Raw genomic sequence first — 22,840 nt, 5'->3', positions numbered from 1 at the left:
ATCCAGCGACTGTCCTAAACATCTGGGGACCTAATGCAAAACTTTATGAAGGTGCCCCTGTCACTGTGCTCATATAATAATTTTATTTATTTATTTTTACAAATCGCACAAGATCTGGTCTGTTAGTCACACCAGTTCATGTGTGTGTGCATAAGTTTGTATGTATGAGTTGACAGCAATTTGATTGACAGCAGTGGTTCTTGAGGCACAGTTGTTCAAAATAAGGAGATCTACAATTTGATATAAAGAATTTGTGTTTGTGGGAAACATCACATGATATAAAATCCACACACAAAACAAAATGTGATGGTGCCTCCCAATGACCGTTTGGGTTCAAATTGAGCACAGACCTCTGGGGTCAAGAGTCAAACCGGTCCACTGAGTTTTGTTACGATTGGCCTCTCTAAACCTTGTCTAATCACTGATTATATTAATCTATCATGAATAGATTTATTTATTATAAATATAGAAATTTGCCCCGCTGCTTTGTTTACAGGTGCAGAGAGAACCATGTGTTTGAAATTCAGCTTGGACCTCGTACACAAATTGCTGAAGTCTGATACGCTACAGGTTTGTTACCACAGGAATAAGATGCTTTATAAAATAAATCTATATATGTATGAGTTTTTATTTTAATTCTTTTATAGATGAATCTTTAGTGTTTTGTTTATAAACAAATTTTACAATGATGTCTTTCCTTCCCATCACTATTGACCAAACTGTTTTTCCACTTATCTTGGTTAAGCCTTAAAGTCATGTCATTTCCATGAATACAGGTTTGTCTTAGTTTTATTCTGCGCTTTAATATAACTGGTCGCTGCTTTGTTTTTTCTTTTGCAGTCCTGTTGCATTTACAGAGAGGCTCTTTTGTTGACTAACAACTATTACAAAAATATTAGGCATCATTTTATATTTTCTATACAGTGTATATATTTAATACAGCATAAATGACTCTACTTTATGATCTATTGAATGCACTTGTTTATGGATTTGTTTCGTGTGTGTGTGTGTGTGTGTATGTGTGTGTGTGTGTGTAGGAGGAGCTACAGACGAGGGGAGAGAGCTTCACCTCGAAGCTGCAGTATCAGCGGTCAGCCACAGAGAACGTGTTCATGACTTTTCAGCTGGACTGCCCCAAGCTGCTGAAGCTCACGGGACTGCCCGGCCGTCTCATCGTGTCTCTGTTCGAGCACAGCTCAGTGGTGGAGCACGTGAAGAGTCCTGCTGGACAGACCTCCCCTGGTGAGAGTAAATCTGACCATGCAGACCCTAAGCACCAATACTCAAGCAATCACGCACCATTTTGATTGCAACTTGAATATTTATTAAGATGTACAATAGCCTCTTTTTTTAATGGTTATACTCATGAAAGTGTGGACTCATGAAAGGTTAGGGTTGATGTACTGATGTTGCTGGTCATTTAGAATCACGATGTGCCTAAATGTCAGCAAGCGAGGCACGGTTCTGGAAAGTCTGGAGAAAGTATGGAAATTTTTTTCATGGTGTAGATAAAGATGTGAATATTTTGCTGTCAAACTCGGAGCACTGAAGCTTTACATTTCCTTATTGTCTGTTCAAATGCAGCCTCCGTAAGTAATGTAAGAATCGAATAATTGCTCAAGCCAAAAAAAAAGTTTCCTATTTCATTGAGAACCATGCAGCCCTTAGTAGAGCTCGGCTGCGTCCCTTGCAGGAGCGGCTGAGAACTGTCCGATGTCATTATGCAGCATGAGAGTGACCTCTAGAGGAGAAATAAAAACTCATTCTTGTTATTTGAAGTGTTTTTTAATTCATTTTGGACATCTCTATTTTTATTTGTTATTTGGAGTGTGAAGGGAAATTCTCTTATCATGTACTCTTATATTATGAACTGCTATCAAATACCTATGATGGATGTATTCGTTTAATTACCTTGTATTCATTTAATAACCTCTTTAAATAAGCTGATCAACTGCTATCCTTGGTTATATTATGTATTTCCATGTCAACATGACACAGGACTTATTTTGTATTATGACTATGTGCTGTGTGTTTTGTTTAAATCTGTCTGACACCTGGACCAGTAGAAACGCACTGCTTCTTATCAATGTGTATAAATACTTTTGTTTTGCATGAAATAAACCAGAAGTCTCTGTGAACATTCACGTGTGTCAGTGTTTGTGTGTGTGTGTGTGTGTGTGTGTGTGTGTGTGTGTGTGTCAGTGTTTGTGTGTGTGTGTGTGTGTTCATTTGGACTCTCCAGGCCTGAACTCTGCGGTAAACCACACTTTCTAGCTCATAGCAGCACAGAACTAAAAGTTAATAGAAGTAATGGTAGAACAGGCTGATCGGGCTGATGGAGATCTGAAGACATAAATATGAGATTCCTGAGATACTTGGAAATCTAACCGAGTGCTACATTAAATTAATGTTTATTAATAGTTAATATATTATATTTCATTTTAAAATGTGCAGTACATTTTTCATGGTTCAGACAGTACTTTATTTTTGTAATAAAGTTCAGGAATATTTTACTTCGAGTGTTTTCATTCAGTATCAGTTTTAAAACTTCTGCCCGACTTGGTTACTGGTATCAGTAAAATCCACTATCGGTCGACCCCTAGCCCTAGGGTGTATAACAAAAGGCTGCTTTAAACAGTTTTTAACAACAGCATTTACTCATCACATGTTTTCTGTGCCACTTTTGTTTGCCTGACCAGAAATTCACGCAGTGGCTAAAGAGACCGCACCCATTAACGGTGTTGACCTTCTCAATATCAGTAATATCCTTCTAGAGAAGTGGCTTTGCACACCAGGGCAGACAAATGGCAAGGTAAGAGGTTTTCAAACACACGCAGGAACTTTAAATGTAGGCTGAAAACTGAGGAATAATTCTCAAAGCATCTTATCAAACAAAGCAACTAAATCTTTAAAACCCCCCAAAAGACACAGATTATTGAGCGATTATTAGTAGCAGTGTTTGTCACTACAGGACCTCCAGTACCAGGACTCTGTGACTGATCTTACTGAGGATCCTGATCTCATGAGGTGAACTAAAAACTCCTCCATTATACTTCACAGCTCTTTTTCCCATCAGAGAAAAGTGTTTTCTATGCACATTTCTTTTCTTCTGTTTTTCAGAGTGGTGTATTTGCTGCAGATGCACTCCATGGATATGAGGTATGTCTGCTCAGTCCCATCCTGAGTGCAGAGACAAAGATAAATTATATAGCTGTAGCTTCAGCATGTATATGATTTCTTCCCATTTTATACAGTATTAGTATAATTTAAAGGGCCAGTGGGTAAAATCAAAGCTCTAAAGTTTACATGTACAGTAACACTGTAATTATTATTTATAACTCCTTCATCCTACCTTCCCTCCAAGCCCATATACATGTATACCTGCCTCCTACAATTTCTGATGGACAGCAGTTTATCGTCATGTTCATTTGCAACAAATCTTTCATTTACTGGATGAATGAACGTCAGCATTCATTCATACGCCTCGTCCCATATGAGGAAAGTATATCTGGAAAACTAAGCGTTACGTATCAGACTTGACACATTATACTGGTGTGTAAAACCTAACACTAACTTTTTTTTTAAAGAAAAACAAAGTACACAATGATTTATTACATTAATACTAAATAACGTTATCTGTATATAGTTACACTTCATATAACTTATGTTTGGGGCTGCAGCGACTAGTCTGAATAATCAGTAGACTTCCTGTAGAAGTCCCTGTAGAAGTTATTACAATAAAAACGATAATGTTTAGAATGAGCACATTAGTCTGTCTTTTTTTGTTGTTGTTGTTCTTTTCTCAGCTGTTGGGAAGATCCGGTCTCAGACTGACATTTGAACACCGCAGCTGTGCGCTGCTCTGCCTCATTCACCTTGTAGACACCTTGTTATTTTATAATCAATATTTGTCTCTACTGTATGTGTGTATGCTGCGCGTCTAGTAGCAGATTTGTGTTTGAAGTACGAGGTTCTAGAGCTTGATGCAGAGCGAGCACCTTCGGCCCCTCATGAAGCATTTGGTGTTAAAAGATCGGTCTGATTAGGTGGAGGAGATGGTTAACTACCTGAACAATCAGATCAGGCAAGTTGTTCCTAAATATCACAGTTTTCACGCTGACCTCACAGTTTTTAAGTTAGACTTTGTTCCAGACTGCTTAAATGATAGCTCATTTAAAAGCAATTAATCACACTACTTTTTAAGAAACAGGATATTTTATGAGCACCAACATGTTTTCATTTCACAAAAAACTTGCTTTATAAATGTCTCAGATTTGGCATCGTGCATCTCTGAGATTGCAACAGTCAGTAGAATATCAATAACATTCTATTTCATATTTCTATAAATCACTTCTAACAAGTGATTTATAGAAATGAAACTGATGTGAATTAATGTTTTATTATTAGACATTGCTAGAAAGCAGCTTTACAGAAATCCAGAGAGAGCAAGAGTGCAAGGGGGCGTGCGAAGGAGAGAGAGTGAGAGAACCCTTGGAGAGAGAGAGAGAATACTAGGTGAGACAGAGACACACACACACACACACAGAGAGAGAGAGAGAGAGAGAGAGAGAGAGAGAGAGAGAGAGAGAATCCTAGGTGAGGGAGAGAGTGAGAAAGAGAGAGAGAATCCTAGGTGAGACAGAGCGAGAGAGAGAGAGAGAGAGAGAGAGAGAGAATCCTAGGTGAGGAGAGAGTGAGAAAGAGAGAGAGAATCCTAGGTGAGACAGAGAGAGAGAGAGAGAGAGAGATAGAGAATCCTAGGTGAGACAGAGGGAGAGAGAGAATCCTAGGTGCGACAGAATGAGAGAGAGAGAAAACCCTTGGATGGACCTGACTTTAAAATATCATTTAATACCAAAGATTAAAAGGCCCCCCCCCCGCCCCCCATAGACGAATCAGTTAAGCATCATGTTTCAGCACATCACATAATCACCAAAAAAACTAAAATAAAAATGTCATATTTCCGTTATAATCAACATCACAAATACATTGATTTACACCCCATTTCTGTTTAAATGTTTTAAGGTCATTAACCAACTTGAAGTAAGTATTCAGTTCTTAGTGGTGATCTTATTAAACCCCTGAGGACTCTTTACATGTCAGCCAAAAACACCACTGTACACCAAAACACCATTGCACACCAAAAACACCATCGTACACCAAAAACATCGTACACCAAAAACACAGCATCAAGACTTTACATTTTACACACTGACTGTGTAACAGTTTCAGCTTCAGTTACAGCATGACTTTCAGCAGATCAGCTGTCTTACATTCTCTCTCTCTCTCTCTCTCTGTAAGTGTGTGTAGGAGATGTGTATATAGAGATCCAGACAGAACACTTGCCCCAGTTGTTGTTGAGGAGTGTTGAGGAGTGTCGGCTGTTACGCTGCAGCTCGGTCTGCAACACTGTCTGTACCTCTGCTCCAAAGTCCAACCTCCGCTCGTCTCCCCCCTCGTCCTCCTGTCCAGTGGCCCCGCCCAAGAGCAGGACACACTCCAGGTCAGTGCACCACACTTACACAGACACACATCACCGACACACGTATCTCACACACTCACACACATCACACACACACAGTCTGAGTGAAGTCATCACGCAGTTATCACACACTAATGAGACGCTGGACACTTCACTCTCGCTGTAACTCACACAAAAAGACAAGAATAAGAAAGAAAGAAAAGCAGTAAACAGTATGAATTATAAGCTGTGACACTGATCAGATTGTTTGTTTTCTACACTAGTTTCTAATACTTTCTTTCATTTCTTACTATGATCTTGTATACTTTTTAAATCATTTTTTACCCTCCCTCTCTTTCTCTCTCTATCTCTCGTCTCTCTCTCCCCCCCCAGCCCGGTCATGTCTTGATGTCCCGGTCAGCGAGGACGTGTTTGAGGACAGGGAAAGTCTCTCCGCAGTTCGTTCTCCAGAGAGCAGCTTTACAGATTTTGTTCAGTACGAGGAGGCGGAGTCTGATGACCATGCCCCTCTCCAGTCCAATCCTAAACTCCAGCCTGGTTCTCTGGTGCTCCTGTGATGCAGCACTGCCTCGGGCACTTCCAGCACTTTCTGTGCAGACTGGTGGAGCTCTACATCACCCAGTGGGGGGCGGGGCTAACCAGGGGGAGGCGGAGTTAACAGAGTGGCTAGGTGTATTTGAACAGAAGGAGTGTGTGTCTGCGTTCACGGCTGCCAAAATGATTTTATTTAACCAGCGCATATTAAACAGAACATACTCTCACATTTGCATGTTATTGTTTATTTGAAAGTTTTCTGATGATTATTCTGGATTTACTTTTTTATGTAATATTACTGATTTATTTATTATTTGCTGTTTATTATTACTAATTACGGTGTATGATTACTTATAAATTAATATCAACATCAACAATAATAATAGTTAATATTAATATGATTATTAATGACGTGTGTGTGGTGATGGTGATGTCAGACAGCGGCGGTGTGACTCCGCCTCCTCGGTGGCTCAAGTCTCTGACGAACACCTGTTTCTCTGAGCTGGACTTCAGCATCCGCGCCGTCACCGTCTCCCCTCCTTATGGACCTGGTGGGTCTGACGCAGTCCATCGCCATGGTGACAGCAGAATGGGTGGGCGTGGCCGACTCCGCCCAGCCGATGAGCCCGAGCCAGGGTCCTGTTGCCGTGGTGATCAGGCCGCCGCTCACACAGGGGATGTTAAAGCACATCGCTGACAAAACCGACTTCTTCAAGGTGAAACGTTAATCTCTCTTCATTTCTTTCATCCCTCTCTCACTCTTTTCTCCTTCCTTTCTTTCCTTTTTTCTTTATCTGTCTCTCTTCCTCTTCTTTTCCACGGTTTCTCCTGCTTTTTAGCAATTGTGTCCTACCTTTTTATTCCCCTACCATGATTTCTTTCTCTTTCATATTTATCATTTTTATTGTTCCTTTTTTGCTCTTTCTTTCTCTCCGTTATTTTTTACATTTCTTTTCTTCTCACTTTTTTGTTTCGAACTTTTTCTGTCAGTCGCTCATGTAATGTGTTTGTCTTTCACTTTTTGTTTTTCCTCTTGATTTCTGCTTTTCATTCTTTCTATTTAATTTTCATTCATATCTCTCTCATTCTCTCTCATTCTCTCTCTCATCCTCTCTCTCTGTATCATTCTCTCTCATCATCTCTCTCTATCTCTCACTCACAGACACACATATTCTCTCTCTTTCATTCTCTCTCTCTCATCCTCTCTCACACACACATATTCTCTCTCTATCATTCTCTCTCTCCCATCCTCTCTCTCACACACACACATTCTCTGTCTCTCCTTTTCCTTTACTCTTTGTCATTATTTTATGTCCTTTTTTCCTAATCCATGTTTTTTTTTCTTGTTTGATTGTAGTGTAATTGAACCTGGTGTGTTTATAGTATTATCCGAGAGTCTCTTGCTGTGGATCTGCTGGTATTAATGCTGCACTCCGTTGTACTCGAGCTCTGAAAGTACAGAACCAGTTTTCCGGCGTTCCGATCTAAAGGCGTTCCGGCTCAGAAATAATGGTGGATACTCTGAGCAAGGTCATATTTGAGTTTGATAAACATATTAATAAGACCTACATGAATTAGTCCTGTGATGCACAGAGAGAAATGATGCATAATCGTCGTCCCCTGTCTTCATCTTTGCTTGTAAAAATGATCCGTTACAGTTATTTTATCACATTAGTGAATTTGGGCTAAAATCAGCGGAATTACGTCACGAACCTAAACTTATGACATAAAAGCTACAAGTCAACAAAGTCCGGTTTCATCACATAGAAAATAACGTGAAGGGAATTCTGTTTAGAGTTGACCACATGAGCGCCGCCATGTCATTGTGATCTCAGGTATGTGTACGTGTGTGTGTGAGAGCTCTCAGGACTGTTCTATCGCACGTCTCCATGAGGGACGTTGTGGTTTTACGAGTTTCAATACAACGGCTTGCAGCATAAGAGGGGAAACAAAAGGCAAATTCAGTAGTTTGACTGCTTCAGAGTGGTTAATTTGATTCTTGAGAACAAAAGGATTCTGATGAAGGGAGAGGTTTATTTGTACGTCTCAGACATTGGCAGGAGGTGTGAGGTAGCCTCTGGTGCTCTGTGAGCTCTGAGGGACTCTGTAGGTATCGTCTCGGGGAGCAGCGTACTCTGCCATGTTGGGTAAACCAGACAGCACACAGCAGCTCAGACCACGGCGAGAAATCCCCATGTTTTCGATTGCATGCCATTCAGAAGTCTGCTTATCATAACACTCCGCTTCAGCCATGGTGGTAGTGCCGTTCTCTCCACCAGCAACGAACAGGAGATCGTCCAGCACCTCAATGCCGAAGTTGCTGCGCTGGTTGATCATGGCTGGACCTTGTGTCCACATGTTGGTCTGAGGATTATACACCTCTACATTGCTTATTTGATTAACACCATCATTTCCCCCGACAGCGTAAACCCATCCTCCGTATGCAACCACGCCCAGTCCACGCCTTCTGATCATCATGGGGGTGATGAGGGTCCACTCTCCCGTCTGAGGACTGTAATACTCCCCCGTGAACAAACACCCGTTCCCGTCAAACCCTCCGCATATGTACACTTTGCCATTCAGTACTGTAGCGCTAGAATCACCCCTTGGTTCGTGCATCGGCGCGATCATGCACCACCGATCATTCTCAGGTTCATATCGCTCCACTGTATTCAGATGTTCGAAGCCATCAAATCCTCCCATCGCATAGATACGACTGTCCAGCACACACACGCTCACGTCACACCGGCAAGAGTGCATGGGGTTCACCTGAGCCCAGGTTCTGGTGATGGGGTCAAACCTTCTCACACTGTTGAGGAAATCCACACTGTCGAATCCTCCGATGCAGTACACGAAGCCGTTCAGATACACCGTCCCGTGATAGGCTCGTGGACTCTCGTCGTTGCATGTGACGTTGACCCAGCGCGCTGCTCGCGTATCATACGCTTCTATGGTATTGAGATTCTTGTGGCCATAGCCACCGATGGCCAGCAGAACGGCACTGGGCAGGCGGAGTCTCTGGAGATCAGAGCTGAGGGGAAGGCTCGGGTTGAGGTCATCGATGCCCATCAGAACTCTGGTGACGATCGGCTTACATGTCATGTCGTCCATCACTAAAACGTTGTTGCTCACATTGTTCATAAGGTAATCGTGTGTCAATAGCCCCAGACGCACCTTGGGCAGTAACACTCCTATGTGCGCTTTCCGTTTCCATGGCGCATGTTTGATCCACTGTAAGATGGCTTCAAACACCACGCTCTCCTGTTTCACGTTCAGTTCGTCCTTCTCGATGATCTCGCTCAGCTGCTCGACCGTCAGATCCAGGAACTCCTCAGAGAGGCACACCATCTCCTCAAAGTTGTGCAAGATAAACCGGAAGGCCTGCTGCTTCAACTTCTCGCAGAAGTAGGAGTGAGCTAAACGACAGATGTTAACGCAGTTCTCGGGACACAGCTGAGCCTTCAGGAACGTGCAGCAGTCGTTCAGCAGGCTGTTCACCAACAGATAATCAGCAGCGATCAGCAGCTTACACACGTTTTTCTCCGTGATGATAACACGTCTTATATACGCGTACTCCACGATCAGCTCCATTATCTCGGCGGAAACGTTAGGGATGCTGTACCTGAGCTTATCAGGAGGGTACCCGCTGTTGGTGAAGAGAGCCATGAAGTACGGGCTGCAGCCGCACAGGATGATCTTGTGCACATGGAATTCGGCGCCGTCCACCACGATGACTGCGTCACAGAGCTGCTTCTCTAACCGCAGCTCATTGATGATGTTGCAGGACATCCCGTCTACCTTCCTCTCCATTCCCTTCTCTTCTTCCTGTTTACTCATGTTCTGTGCAGGTCAGAGCTACTGAATGTACAACATTCATCTGAATGTGGATTGTGTTGATGCAGATCAGCTTTTCAACTCGGAATGTTCTGATTCCACATTTCAGAATAATAACAGCTCATGATTCCAAGGTTCCAATTCTAATTTTGTAACCACGGATACATACAGGATGCAGTGAACCTGACAGAAACCTGCAGTACAGGATCAGTCTCTGTGAAATGCTTTAAAAACAGCTTTAAATCCTGCGCATGTCCAAAATGCACAAGTCTGGTGTAAAGAACCATTTATTTTCCTGTTAAAAAAAAAAAACCCACCTCCCAGGGTGAATTTCCCAAGTAGAATTAATCCTACATTAAAATGATTAAATATTGATGATGAAATAGTTAATAATGGCTGTATTTTTTTATTTATTTGTTTGTTTAATAGCTTTATAGATAGATAGATAGAGAGAGAGAGAGAGAGAGAGAGAGAGAGAGAGATGTATGTTTATACAGATAAACATTACCTTTCCAGCTTTTTGGTGAGAAAAGTAATTAAACTTGTCCACTTTAAGTAACCTTTTAAAACTTTTAGCTGTTTTACACCAGAAATAAATTCTGAACTGATGAACACTGCTATAAGTTTTGACGCCATGACATTTTAAATGAAATGCTAATTATGTTCTTTACTTAGTGTGGCCTACGTAGGTTTTATTACAGATATTACTTTATTACAAAAAGTGTCATATGATATTTTATATCATTACACTACACACTCTAAATAACACTTTTTTTCCTGCTAGAGAATTAAGGATGAAGATTTCTAACGTTATATTTGTAACAAGAATAAATATTTGATCTAAAGAGAGGTGTAGAAAGGAACTATTTCTCATTGTTCTGTAAGAATCATGACCACATGTCTTGAAATTATTTATTGCTACGGATTAAATTTAGATTATTTCCAGGGTAGAGCAGTTTCCCAGGAGGTTAAACTAGTGTTTTATAGAAATTTGGGTTCTTCTTTACCAGTTCAATAGTTTAATCTTTTTAACTGACTATACTTTGATTCATGACTATGTTTTTTGTATATGCCCTAATAAACACGCTGATCTCATGGGATTGTGTCCTGTCTCTTCACCTCTAAACCACACACACACACACACACACACACACACACACACACACACACACACACACACACACACGAGAGAGAGAGAACAGCTTGTTCATATAAGAAAACGAAAATAAGCACAGACCCTCTGCAGACTTCCGCTAAACCAACTCCCCACCTGCTACAATAATGAACAGTATTACATACTTGACATACCTGGAATACCTGAGCTAATGGGACAATACTGTACAACCTATTCATCCCAATCACTAGTTGTGACTCATTGTGAATTTTCATGACCTTCTGTTGATTTCAAATTTTAAATGAAAAAACCTCAGAAAAAAAGGTCAGACTTTTTGACCCCACTGTATATGTTTATGTACAACATTTGGACAAGTGAACATTTTTAATCTTGATGCCTCTGAACTTAAGTTCACAGCAACTCTTTCAACACTGTCAAATACAACATTCATTCTAAATTGCGCAGTTTTGCTAATAAATTAAAACAATTTATGAATCAAAATAGGGTTGAAAGCTTAAAAAGAATTAAAGCCCCACACCTGAGAATAATAAATAATCTGCTTCATACAAACTCTAATTATTTTTTATTGTTTTGAGAACATAATTTCAGAGCAGATCAAATTAAAACTAAGGCATCTAAGGGAGGTCAAGAAATGTGGAAGCACATGTGACACTACTGACTGAAGTTTATGCTTCACTTGTGTGTATAGAATATATAGTAGACTGGATGGGCATGTGTTTTTATGGTGTGTCTCAGCTGGCATGGATTTAAATGCTGGTTAAAATTAAACCTAGTGTGCAACTGAATAAACCACTTATAAATCTGAACTTTAACAGGGAAAAATCTTATCCCTTGGGTAATACATGTCCATTTTTGGACCAAAATGGATTTGAAAATCACATTGTGTAGATTCTGTACATCATAACTCCTTCTGCACTGTTCCACACACATTAGCACAGAGCATTTATTTATGTCCACAAAAATAGCAAGAGAGTTCAAGAGTGAATTCTTTTAATCCGCCCAAAAAAAAAGCATCATTCTAGTGTTAACCAGCAAACTAAATAACATGAAAATAGAACCCTTTATGTACAGTAATTATATATACACTAGTTTTTTTATGGCTGCAGGACAACTGCTGTAGTGTCATTGCTCCATTATTAGAAAGATATTACCTCTCGCCAGTGTATGGTCTGGAATTTACTATTGGCTTCATCAGAAACCTAGTGCAGGTCCTAAGCTATATCTTTTGGCTCCCTGCTTGGAAGTCAACAAACTTGTACCTGTTTAACCTGTCTGTGTCTCTTTTCATCTACCTGTGTACTTTACCTGAGCTGTCCTATAACTACGCTTACAACCAGAAGAAATTCAGTACTTCACTATGCATGGTCAATCGCTACATCCTCCATGTGAACTTGTACTCTAGCATCCTTTTCATGATGCGTGTAAGTGTGGACCGGTTCTTGTTGCATGTCACCCACAGCGAGAACACATCCTGTTGACACTCAAGGCCTCATTGTGCATCACCATACTGAACTGGATCTGGGTAAATGCTCAAATTGCTCCCCTCATAGACTTCATTATCCAGGACTTGGAGGACAATGGCTGGACAGTGTGTGGTGATTTTGCAAGCCTTGGAGTGGGCAGAGTTATTCTGATTTACAGCATAGTGCTCAAAATAACTGGATATGTGATGCCCCTGGTGGGTTTGTTTCTATCATCACAAAGGATGGTTTCTGTACTCATGAAAAGAGAGGAAATGCATGCGACATCCTTCCAAAGGCCAGTAAGAATCGTGGGGCTGTGGCAATCATGTTTCTGGTGCTCTACACACCCATCCATATAATGAGGATTGTGCGCATTGCCTCTCGGCTTCCTGAATTAAATTTGTCACCGTGCATCGTAGACTACATCAATTCGGTTTTCGCAGTGACACGGCTAATTGCATAGGCTCAGTGTCATCTTCCCAGTGTTTTACTTCCTCATGACGGACAGCTTTAAGGAAGCACTGCAAGACAAGTGGAGGCAGCTTAAAAGGATGCTAATGGTTGCACTACAAGCAAGTATGACCTATCAAGCAAAGACAGCATTGATAACAATTGCCTTGCTTTGAAATCTGACTGTTGTGAATATTTATTCACAGTTGGCTGGCAAATTAAAGCAAAAGCCGATATAAAGTGTCTTAGTAGAACATTGCCAAAAACATTTTCAGTACACCTTGGTGTTTTAAGTATTAAAATGTAAATCATATGCTATAATCTTCACAGTAATCAAATCGCAATGCAACTGCCAGTGTTAGACACTGCTTGCTACCATCATCAAAACAAATGAAGTAAATCTCTTCTATAAGAATAATGCTTCAGTACAGTTCTAGAGACTTGTAAAATCTATACCAAGGTGTACTGAAAATGTTTTTGGCAACCGGGTACTCCCGTTTCCTTCCCCAGTTCAAAGACACGCATGGTAGGCTGATTGGCGTGTCTAAAGTGTCCGTAGTGTATAAATGGGTGTGTGAATGTGCCCTGCGATGGACTGGCACCCTGTCCAGAGTGTACCCTGCCTTGTGCCCGATGCTCCCTGGGATAGGCTCCAGGTTCCCCCGCGACCCTGAAAAGGAGTAAGCCGTGGAAGATGGATGGAGTTCCTATTACTCTGTCAATTTAAATGTTACACATAGCCAAAATTAAAATAGACATGTACTGTAGAGTTATTTGCAGACATCTTCCTGTAGGTGGAGCTATTGTCTCAGCAGTAAAGTATTATTATTCCACTAGAACATGTGTAGTTACTACTAAACTATGAATAAAAATATGGAGTTTCTTCAATATGATAGTGTTTTCAATAGTTATTTATATAATTTTTTCCTCCAGTGGAATTCTGTGCAAGAATGCGATAAAAATAATAAAATAAGGGCTACTAATTAATAAAAAACTGGAAGGACAAGCATTAAGAAGTACATTTCTAAAACAAATTTTATGGGATGAAATAAAGCTTATGTATAGTAAAATTTGCAATTAACCCTGCAAGGAATTGACCTTGTTGAGCTTTGTGAAAGCTACATGGCATTTCAAATATTTTACCATTTTGTTCTGTCGTTGTTGTGTTTGCATTTCTAACTACAATTTTTTCTCTATACACGAGGAACAAAATGGAAGCGCTTGTTTTTCAATGACCTCTAAACCACTTCATCCTTGCTGCCCTCTGTTCCTGTGATATTCGTGATGGAATTGGCATTAAAACAACTCATTCCAGTCTGACACCATTTGTAATTCTTGGTGTGTGCAAGCAGAAGCTTCATTCATGGTGCTTGAACAGGCAGAGTACCAAAGCAGTGCATTCAGGTCCTCAGAGGGTCTGTCAAGAACAAGACCACAGTAATAATCTGTTACATTTTCACTGGCCATGCACACAGTAAACAGGGACATCAACTATCTTAATGGGTCGGAATGGTTTAAACTCTGGTGCCCCAGAAAACAGTATGTGGTTTATCCCAAATGTGTGGATATCTTCCACCATAGTTTGACACAATATGTATCAGGTCTAAAAGCTGCCTTCTGGAGAAAAAGCTACATACCTGTGCAGTGACCACAATCTTGAGAATCAACGTCACATCACCTTGCACTAGAACATGAAAGAAGTTTGTTTGAAATCTTTGCAGATTTATTAAAAATAAAAAACAAAAAAAGCACATGTACATAAGTATTCAATTAATGCAGCTGGCCTCCCCTGTCCCACCAAGACTCATTGGCTCCTGGAGAGAAAGAAAACACGCGTCAACCCAAAATTGCACAAACACACTAAACGATAAACAAAGAAAGAAAAGCAAAGAGTATTAGACACCCTGGTGTGGTGGCTATAACACCCAGACCCACTGACACCACCACATGAAATGGAGGAACTTAACAGCACCCAAGCAGAACCAGAATTATGGTAAACAATACAAAATGGAAAATAAAGCCACTATAGCATGGAGACAATAAAGCATAGCATACACCCCATCAATAGTAAAGTGGATATATGGGAAAACAAACCTGAAAGAACAGGTTTGAAGCTGGAAAACACTGATTTACCAAATAGTGTCTCACACTACATGTGGTTACAGAACATAAACCAAACATGCATCCAAAACTAAAGTCAACAAAAACAACAGCACAATGAAAAAATAGAAAAAGAAAAGACTAGAGCAAAACAATAAGTAAAACAAAGAAAATAACGGTAAAGCAAAACAGTTTAGGAAATGACCGTAAAGCAACACAATGAAGTAAAACAAAACAAGAAACCGATCAAGCAAAACAGGAGCGGAATCACATGAAGCGTCTTCAGCTAGGGATTGGCCTCAGAGAAGATTTAGATGCTCAATTCACCACTCTCACCTTAACACAAAGATCAGAGTCAAACTAAATCTACCAAGTCCCAATGTCAAAAGGGAGAGGTGTACTTACCATTGGGCTGAACAAACACCAGACAGGAAATGGTATGATTACTCACATGTACCGCAGCTCGACATACATATCCGGTTCCGGTGACAGGGTACGCTGGCGTGTTTTGCTGCCGCTCCTGTTACCGTTTGGTTTGTTTTTGTTTGTTATTTTAAGTCATATTTTTTTAAATAACTGCAAGTTTTTTAAAGTTATATTGTTTTTAGTGGAAGTGGAAGTGGAAGAATATCGATCAGACAGCTTTCTCCAATTCTGTTGTTTCCACCGTAAGCGATCTACATCCCTCATTGCTGGAGGAGAAAGTTCTACAATTAAATTCTGCTCTTGCTGCTAATCTTGACACTGTTGCTCCTCTAAGGTCACGTAAGGTCACATTCGCCCGCTCTGCTCCCTGGTATAATGACAATCTGCGCTCTAGAAAGGCTGCTTGTCGGAAAATGGAGCGTAAATGGCGCCTTACTGGACTGAATGTCTACTATCAAGCGTGGAAGGATGTTCTGGGGGATTATCGAGCACTAATAGAGACCGAAAGATCCTCTTACTTCTCTCAGGATATTGTAAATAATCAAAATAATCCCAGACACTTGTTACAAACCATAATCAGATTGCTTCAAGTTAATGTTGTTACCACTTTGCCTATTTCTCAGCAGCTTTGTGATTCTTTTCTTTGGTTTTTTAATTCTAAGATTGCTAATGTTCGCAAAGAACTTTCTGTCACACCTGACTCTGCCTCTTGGTTTTTTAATTCTAAGATTGCTAATGTTCGCAAAGAACTTTCTGTCACACCTGACTCTGCCTCTTCACTCCTTCGTCCATCTAGGTTCACTGGTGTTTCTTTCACTCATTTCTCACTGCTTGATTCTGAGCCTCTCACAAGGGAGCAATCCAGCATGAAATCAACCACTTGCTTGCTGGATCCAATTTCCACGAACCTATTTAAATCATGCTTCGATGTTTGGTGCCCTGCTATCCTCAGCATTATAAATGAATCACTGGAGACTGGGGTCATTCCAGCAGTACTAAAGACTGCTGCTGTTACACCTGTACCAAAGAAAGAAAATGTTTCCGTGGATGATTTTAACAATTTTCGTCCCATCTCAAATCGTCTGTTTTTGGCAAAAATACTTTAGCGTGTTGTTGCCTCTCAACTATGTAATCATCTTACAATTAATAACCTCTTTGAACCCCTTCAGTCAGGTTTTCGTAAATTTCACAGCACTGAAACGGCGTTGGTCAAAGTCACCAATGACTTGTTGATGGCCTCTGATTCCGGAGCTACTTCCATTCGTATTCTTCTTGATCTTAGAGCTGCCTTCGATACTGTGGATCATGGTCTTTTACTTACCCGCCTTGAAAGTGTTTTTGGTGTGTCTGGGACAGTTTTAAACTGGTTTAAATCCTATTTTACTGACCATTGCCAGTTTATTTCTGTGCATGGCTACAGGTCTGACACTAGCTCTGTGCTCACTGGTGTTCCTCAGGGTTCAGTTTTAGGCCCTCTACTTTTCAATATTTATCTATCTCCACTTAGGCATCTGCTGCATTCGCTCGGCCTCACTTTTTATCACAATTATCACTTTTATGCTGATGATACCCAAATCTACATTCACTCAAAATCTGGTGAAAACATTGATGTTTGTTATCTTTCTGATTGTATTTCTGTAATAAAAACATGGATGAATAATAACTTACTGTGCCTGAACAGCAGGAAAACTGAAGTTGTGCTTATAGTTTCCCGTCATCAAATTCGCAAAGCGGCTCCACTGTCTTTGTTTGTTGATAGCTCTGTTCTAGAGACCCAAAGTAAAATGAGGAACCTTGGAGTAATTTTTGATACCAGCCTCACATTTGATTTTTTTGTTCAGAGCACTGTGAAGACATCCTTTTTTCACCTCAGAAATATAGCTAGACTGTGCCCAATGCTAAACTTCTCTGCAGCTGAAAAGCTGATTAACTCATTTGTTGTCACCTGGCTGGATTACTGTAATGCCGTTTTAGCCGGAGTGTCTAAATCCACAATCAATAAATTGCAATATGTTCAAAACTCTGCTGCCCGCATCCTGACGGGAACCAGGAAATGTGACCATATTACTCCTGTTTTGATGTCCTTACACTGGCTCCCAGTCAGGTTCCGTGTCGATTTTAAGATCATGTTGTTGACATACAAGGCACTACATTTATTGTTCTGTGTACTGCTTATTTTGTGTACAGCGCTTTGAGAAGCTGCTTTTAAAGGCGCTTTATAAAACAAAGTATTATTATTATTATATACATATACATAGACATCTACATACACATATCATTCAGCCACCGGATAATGTCACGATCACTGAACGCGATCTCCGGCGCCAACTCACCACAATGCACGCACCACCAGCGCTGCTCTAAGACTATAAATCAACAAATTAGCCTTGAGATGTTCACCTCATTACAGCGTGAGCAAAGCCTGAACGTACCTGAACGTTCCAGGAACCGGAAATGCCAGGGGAGTGATGAACTGCGAATCAGCAAGACACTTAAATCATGCATACACTGCAGTTGTGGAACAAACATGATAAATTCATTAGGTACTCCACTGGGCAAGTAAAATTATTTACGCTTTTATTTTGATCAGAGTTTCCCACATAACTGCATGTTCCTGATTCTTCATTCAGCCACCGGATAATGTCACATGTGCACAAATGTGCTATGTGCAATGCAGCAGGCTGAGACTCAGAACCAGCGTTCACACACACACATACAATTATAAGGTTTGTGAATGTGTGTGTGCGTGTGAGAGAGAGAGAGAGAGAGAGAGAGAGAGAGAGAGAGAGAGAGAGAGAGAGAGAGAGAGAGAGAGAGACCTTGACAGCTGTTGCTCTCGGTGTTGATGGTGAATCCTGATGGACAGCTGCAGCTAAGCCCCCCATGATGTTAATGCAGGACTGAGAACATGGAGAATCTGACACACACACTCATCCTCGTCTGAAACACAACATCATATAAAAACACATCAACACACAAACTAACACCCTAATTATACTCGATTTTAACTGTACATAGGCTTTTGGCAGATATCTGCTGTGCATATCCTACAGTTATTTTGAGAGTCGTATCTGCACGTAGCTTGGAAGTAATTGAGATGCTCCTGCATGGTGCAGTACCAACGTATGAGGGAATGACTGTATATAGTTGCTAAAATGTGAGTGAGAACAGGAACTAACTTCTTTCACTGCTGTTCCACATGTAACTATAAACAAGGAGGATCTGCAAATCCTAGACAATTATCATACCCTACTTACCTAATCCCAATCCTAAACCTTAATCATACACCCTGAACAATAATCCCAATTCTAAACCCTAATCCCAATCCTAAACCTTAATCCCAATTCTAAACCCTAATCCCAATCCTAAACCTTAATCGTACACCCTGAACATTAATCCCAATTCCAAACCCTAATCCCAGTCTTAAACCTTAATCATCCAGCCTGAACATTAATCCCAATTCTAAACCTTAATCCTAAAACCTAATCGTATGCCCTGAACATTAATCCCAATTCTAAACCCTAATCCCAATCCTAAACCTTAATCGTACTCCCATCCCAATTCCAAACCCTAATCCCAACACTAAACCTTAATCGTACGCCCATCCCAATTCCAAACCCTAATCCCAATCTTAAACCTTAATCGTCCGTCCTGAACATTAATCCCAATCCTAAACCTTAATTGTACAACCTGAACATTAATCACAATTCTAAACCCTAATCCCAAGCCCTGAACATTAATCCCAATTCTAAACCCTAATCCCAATCCTAAACCTTAATCCCAATTCTAAACCCTAATCCCAATCCTGAACCTTAATCACATTCCTAAACACTAAACTGTTATCCCAATCCTAAACCCTAACTCTCCTACACTACAATATGAGCTACTTTAATTGTAGTTTAAAATACATGACATGACAACATAATTTAATTTATTTGATCAGAAATCATTAAAAAGTATTTACCAGCACAGTAAAATGCTTCATCCAGCAAGAATCCTTCTGGGCATTTCTCTCCCTCATCATCTACACAAAATAAAACACACATGCCCTGATCTATTTTATAATTATGTGGCAAAACTGAAGCTTTTTTACAGAATTATTTTGGACTTTTACTGACGTTCCAGACATGGTGTATGTCGTTCCTCCTGCTCAGCCCTGAACATGACCATGATGAAATTGATGGACTTTGTGAGTATAGTCATTAGTATTGTTGTATGGTTGTGATGTGAGTATTGTCATTAGTATTGTTGTATGGTTGTGATGACCTGGCAGTGATAATGTGGCTGTGATGTGAAAGTACAGCCTGAAGTTGAGCATGTTGTAGGAGCTGCTGATGTCTGACAGATTTGCTTCAGTAGTGGAGCGAAACATTTCACTGATCCATCAAACTCCAGCGAGTGATTACAGCGCAGAGTCAGCACCGAGCCGACACCCTGCTGAAAAGAATTCTGGGTAGACCAGGAGTAAATCTGACCAGAGCCAACTTGCACGTACGTCTCATCAAAGTCCTAGAAACAAGGATTTTTACCAAAGATGATCTTTATTCCACACATCTGATTAATGTTATTAATGTATCGATGATTAATGTAAAGTTCTAATGAAGCGTAAATTAAGACCTGCTGATGTAGCACTGGGGATAAAAACACTGCAGGAATAAATGCATTAATGACCACATCGACTAGCAAAACTCCCTCTGCATCCACACCTCTCACCACATGGGTTATTCTTAAGATCTCTCCTACACACACACACACACACACACATACACACAGAGAGACAGCTTTAGTCCTATTACAGTTTATTTATTTTTACGTCTCTGGTGTATGTAAATACATTCTGACCCTGTCTGGAAAAGTTACCTGTGTGAAACTCCAGTTAGGATTCTTGTCTGAAATTCCTGCGGCTGATGGTGAAGCCGTTCATCATTCCTGCTGATACATGAACAGCCGTCCAGTACACCGGAGTCAAAGCAGATACAACAACTTTCAGCAAAGGACCTGCATGCACATTAACACACACACGCACACACACACATAGAGGAACTCATTAACCCTTACTTGTTAATTCTCCTTCGTCCTCCTGAGCTCTTCTACTCTCTTTGTATTATCTTTCATAGCGTCGTTTTCTCAGATTCACACATCAGTGGCTCAGGTACCAGATTCCTGAGGCTGTGTGAGTATGACTCAACCTCAGGAGAGGATTAGACTTCACTGATCTGATCTCAACAAGTCTCGCCACTTTTACCTGCCAATTTTCGCTAATCTTTATACTGTACATTTATACCTCTGTGTGTGTGTGTGTGTGTGTGTGTGTGTGTGTGTGTGTGTGAGTGTGTGTGTGCGTGTGTGAGCGTGTGTGTGAAACCACATGGTGTCAGAGAGGCAGGCAAACCTTGAAAGAATCTGTTTCTCTATACCATCTCACACACACACACAAACCTGTTATAACTGCCAGTGTCTCACGCGTCTCTCATGCGTGTCTCACGCATCTGCTATCAGCTGTTAAAACAGTGTATAAACAAAGCATTATCTTGCAGACAACTTTACAAACCGCTGTGGTGTGTCCCAAGTAGTGTAAGGGAGTGTTTATGCTGGAGGTTTGTTGTTATTTTTACCTGACTAACTGATAGCAGGGGTTCACCTGTCAACTGTAGTGTTCATATTTGGAAAAAAAAAACCCTGCTGTAAATGTATATTAATCAAAATGTACTATGAAAATAACAGGAATTTTCTGTAAAGATATTACTTCAGTACTTCAGTGTGAATATGTTGTACACTTCCATCCATCCATCTTCTACCGCTTACTCCTTATCAGGGTCACGGGGAACCTGGAACCTATCCCAGGAAGCATCGGGCACAAGGCGGGGTACACCCTGGACAGGGTGCCAGTCCATCGCAGGGCACAATCACACACACACATTCATACTCAACACGCCAATCAGCCTACCATGCATGTACCAAGCACAGGGAGAACATGCAAACTCCGCACAGCACACACATGGCCCCGGTGGGAATCGAACCCCAGACCCTAGAGGTGTGATGCGAAAGTGCTAACCACTAATATAATATATATATATATATATATATATATATATATATATATATATATATATATATATATATATATATATAATATCATCAGTGACTGGAAGTCTTTACATTTGGAGAAAAGGGTGTTTTGTTTATCCATAAGCTGGTGATGAACAATGATGACATGGACATTTATTTGTACACGGCAAATGTAGGCCATTTTATTTTGTATATTTTAGATGAATTTAAGATGTGTGTGTGTGTGTGTGTGTGTATGTGTGTGCGCGTGTGTGTGAGTGAGTGTGTGTGAGAGAGAGACTCACCCACACTGGGAGGAACGTTCTCCATGTGAACCTCCAGTATGCTGCATCTGCTCTGAGTTCTCACTGATGTTCACTACAAGGAAAGACACACCAAACTCACGATCATTCACCATCCCGATCACACTGGCACGAGCCCTACGGAGAGAGTCTCCTACAGACAGACAGATACCAAGGACAGACAAAGAGCAAGATACAGAGAGAATGAGTATGTATGAATACGACTGTAATTTTTTCTATTTGTTTAATTTATTAAGGTTTTTTTTTTGAAACAAACAAATAAATAACCTGAACATAAGGATGTCTGGCACTGCCTGGACTCAACATCTGAACCCTCACATGCTGCTCCCCCTTTGGTTGGTTTTGGGTTGTTGCAAAATCTGATTCACTGTTGGAGGCCACGCCCACATGTGACACTGCATGGCTCCCACTGCTCCCAGTGAGAGTAACCGCCTGCAACTGCAGCACAAATATTAACAGTGGTGGATTAAACTGATTACTGATTAACCTGCTTATTAAACTGATTACGAATGTAATAGTTGTAACACAAATATCAAAAAGCAGTGATAACGATAAACATTTCACCCTGTACTTTCAGAGATATCATCCTCCCATCTCATTTTCAGCAACACACAGATACTCTCCTGAATCCCTGCTCTGACAAACACACACACACACACACACGCACTAAATATCATTCCACAGTCCAGTGCAGCTGTACTCAGACACAACAGTTTGTGTTGTATGTGTAGTAACAGAAACATGGAAATATGGGATGGTTACCATGGCGCTGTACAGAATGAGAGAGCTGTTGGAGAGCTGTTAGATGAAGACGCTCAGTGACCTGCAGCAGGTGGCCATCTTTAAACCAGCACAACACCGGAGCTGGAGTTCCTCTAACAGAACAATCCAACACAATTACAGCACCATGAGAGACAAACTGAGACACATGGCCATCTACTTTCAGAACTGGAGGCTCTATAGTGAGAGAGACAGAGGCAGAGGCAGAGAGTGATACAATGAAACAAAGAGAGAGAGAGAGAGAGACAAACACACAGATAGAGTG

At 40.7% G+C, this 22,840-nt stretch overlaps 2 protein-coding genes and 1 pseudogene across 2 annotated transcripts; 2 read left to right on the top strand and 1 right to left on the bottom strand.

Moving 5' to 3' along the window:
• Positions 1 to 6: 6 nt before the first annotated feature.
• Positions 7 to 2,594, top strand: LOC128604683 (kinetochore-associated protein 1-like). The gene is made up of 2 exons (XM_053619792.1): positions 7 to 570; positions 1,038 to 2,594. The coding sequence occupies exons 1-2, from the start codon at positions 511 to 513 to the stop codon at positions 1,305 to 1,307; spliced, it is 330 nt and encodes a 109-aa protein (XP_053475767.1). The 5' UTR covers positions 7 to 510; the 3' UTR covers positions 1,308 to 2,594.
• Positions 2,595 to 8,030: 5,436 nt separating this feature from the next.
• On the bottom strand, positions 8,031 to 10,284 carry LOC128604682 (kelch-like protein 10). Its single transcript, XM_053619791.1, has one exon. It carries the CDS (start codon positions 9,851 to 9,853, stop codon positions 8,063 to 8,065), a length of 1,791 nt encoding a protein of 596 aa, XP_053475766.1. The 5' UTR covers positions 9,854 to 10,284; the 3' UTR covers positions 8,031 to 8,062.
• LOC128604665 (succinate receptor 1-like) lies at positions 9,852 to 15,119 on the top strand (annotated as a pseudogene).
• Positions 15,120 to 22,840: the final 7,721 nt, after the last annotated feature.

Source organism: Ictalurus furcatus, unplaced genomic scaffold (genome assembly GCF_023375685.1).
Source record: "Ictalurus furcatus strain D&B unplaced genomic scaffold, Billie_1.0 scf1, whole genome shotgun sequence".
Classification (NCBI taxonomy): Eukaryota; Metazoa; Chordata; class Actinopteri; order Siluriformes; family Ictaluridae; genus Ictalurus; species Ictalurus furcatus.
Note: the sequence above shows the minus strand (reverse complement) of the source record. Positions and strands in the feature narration are given on the sequence as shown.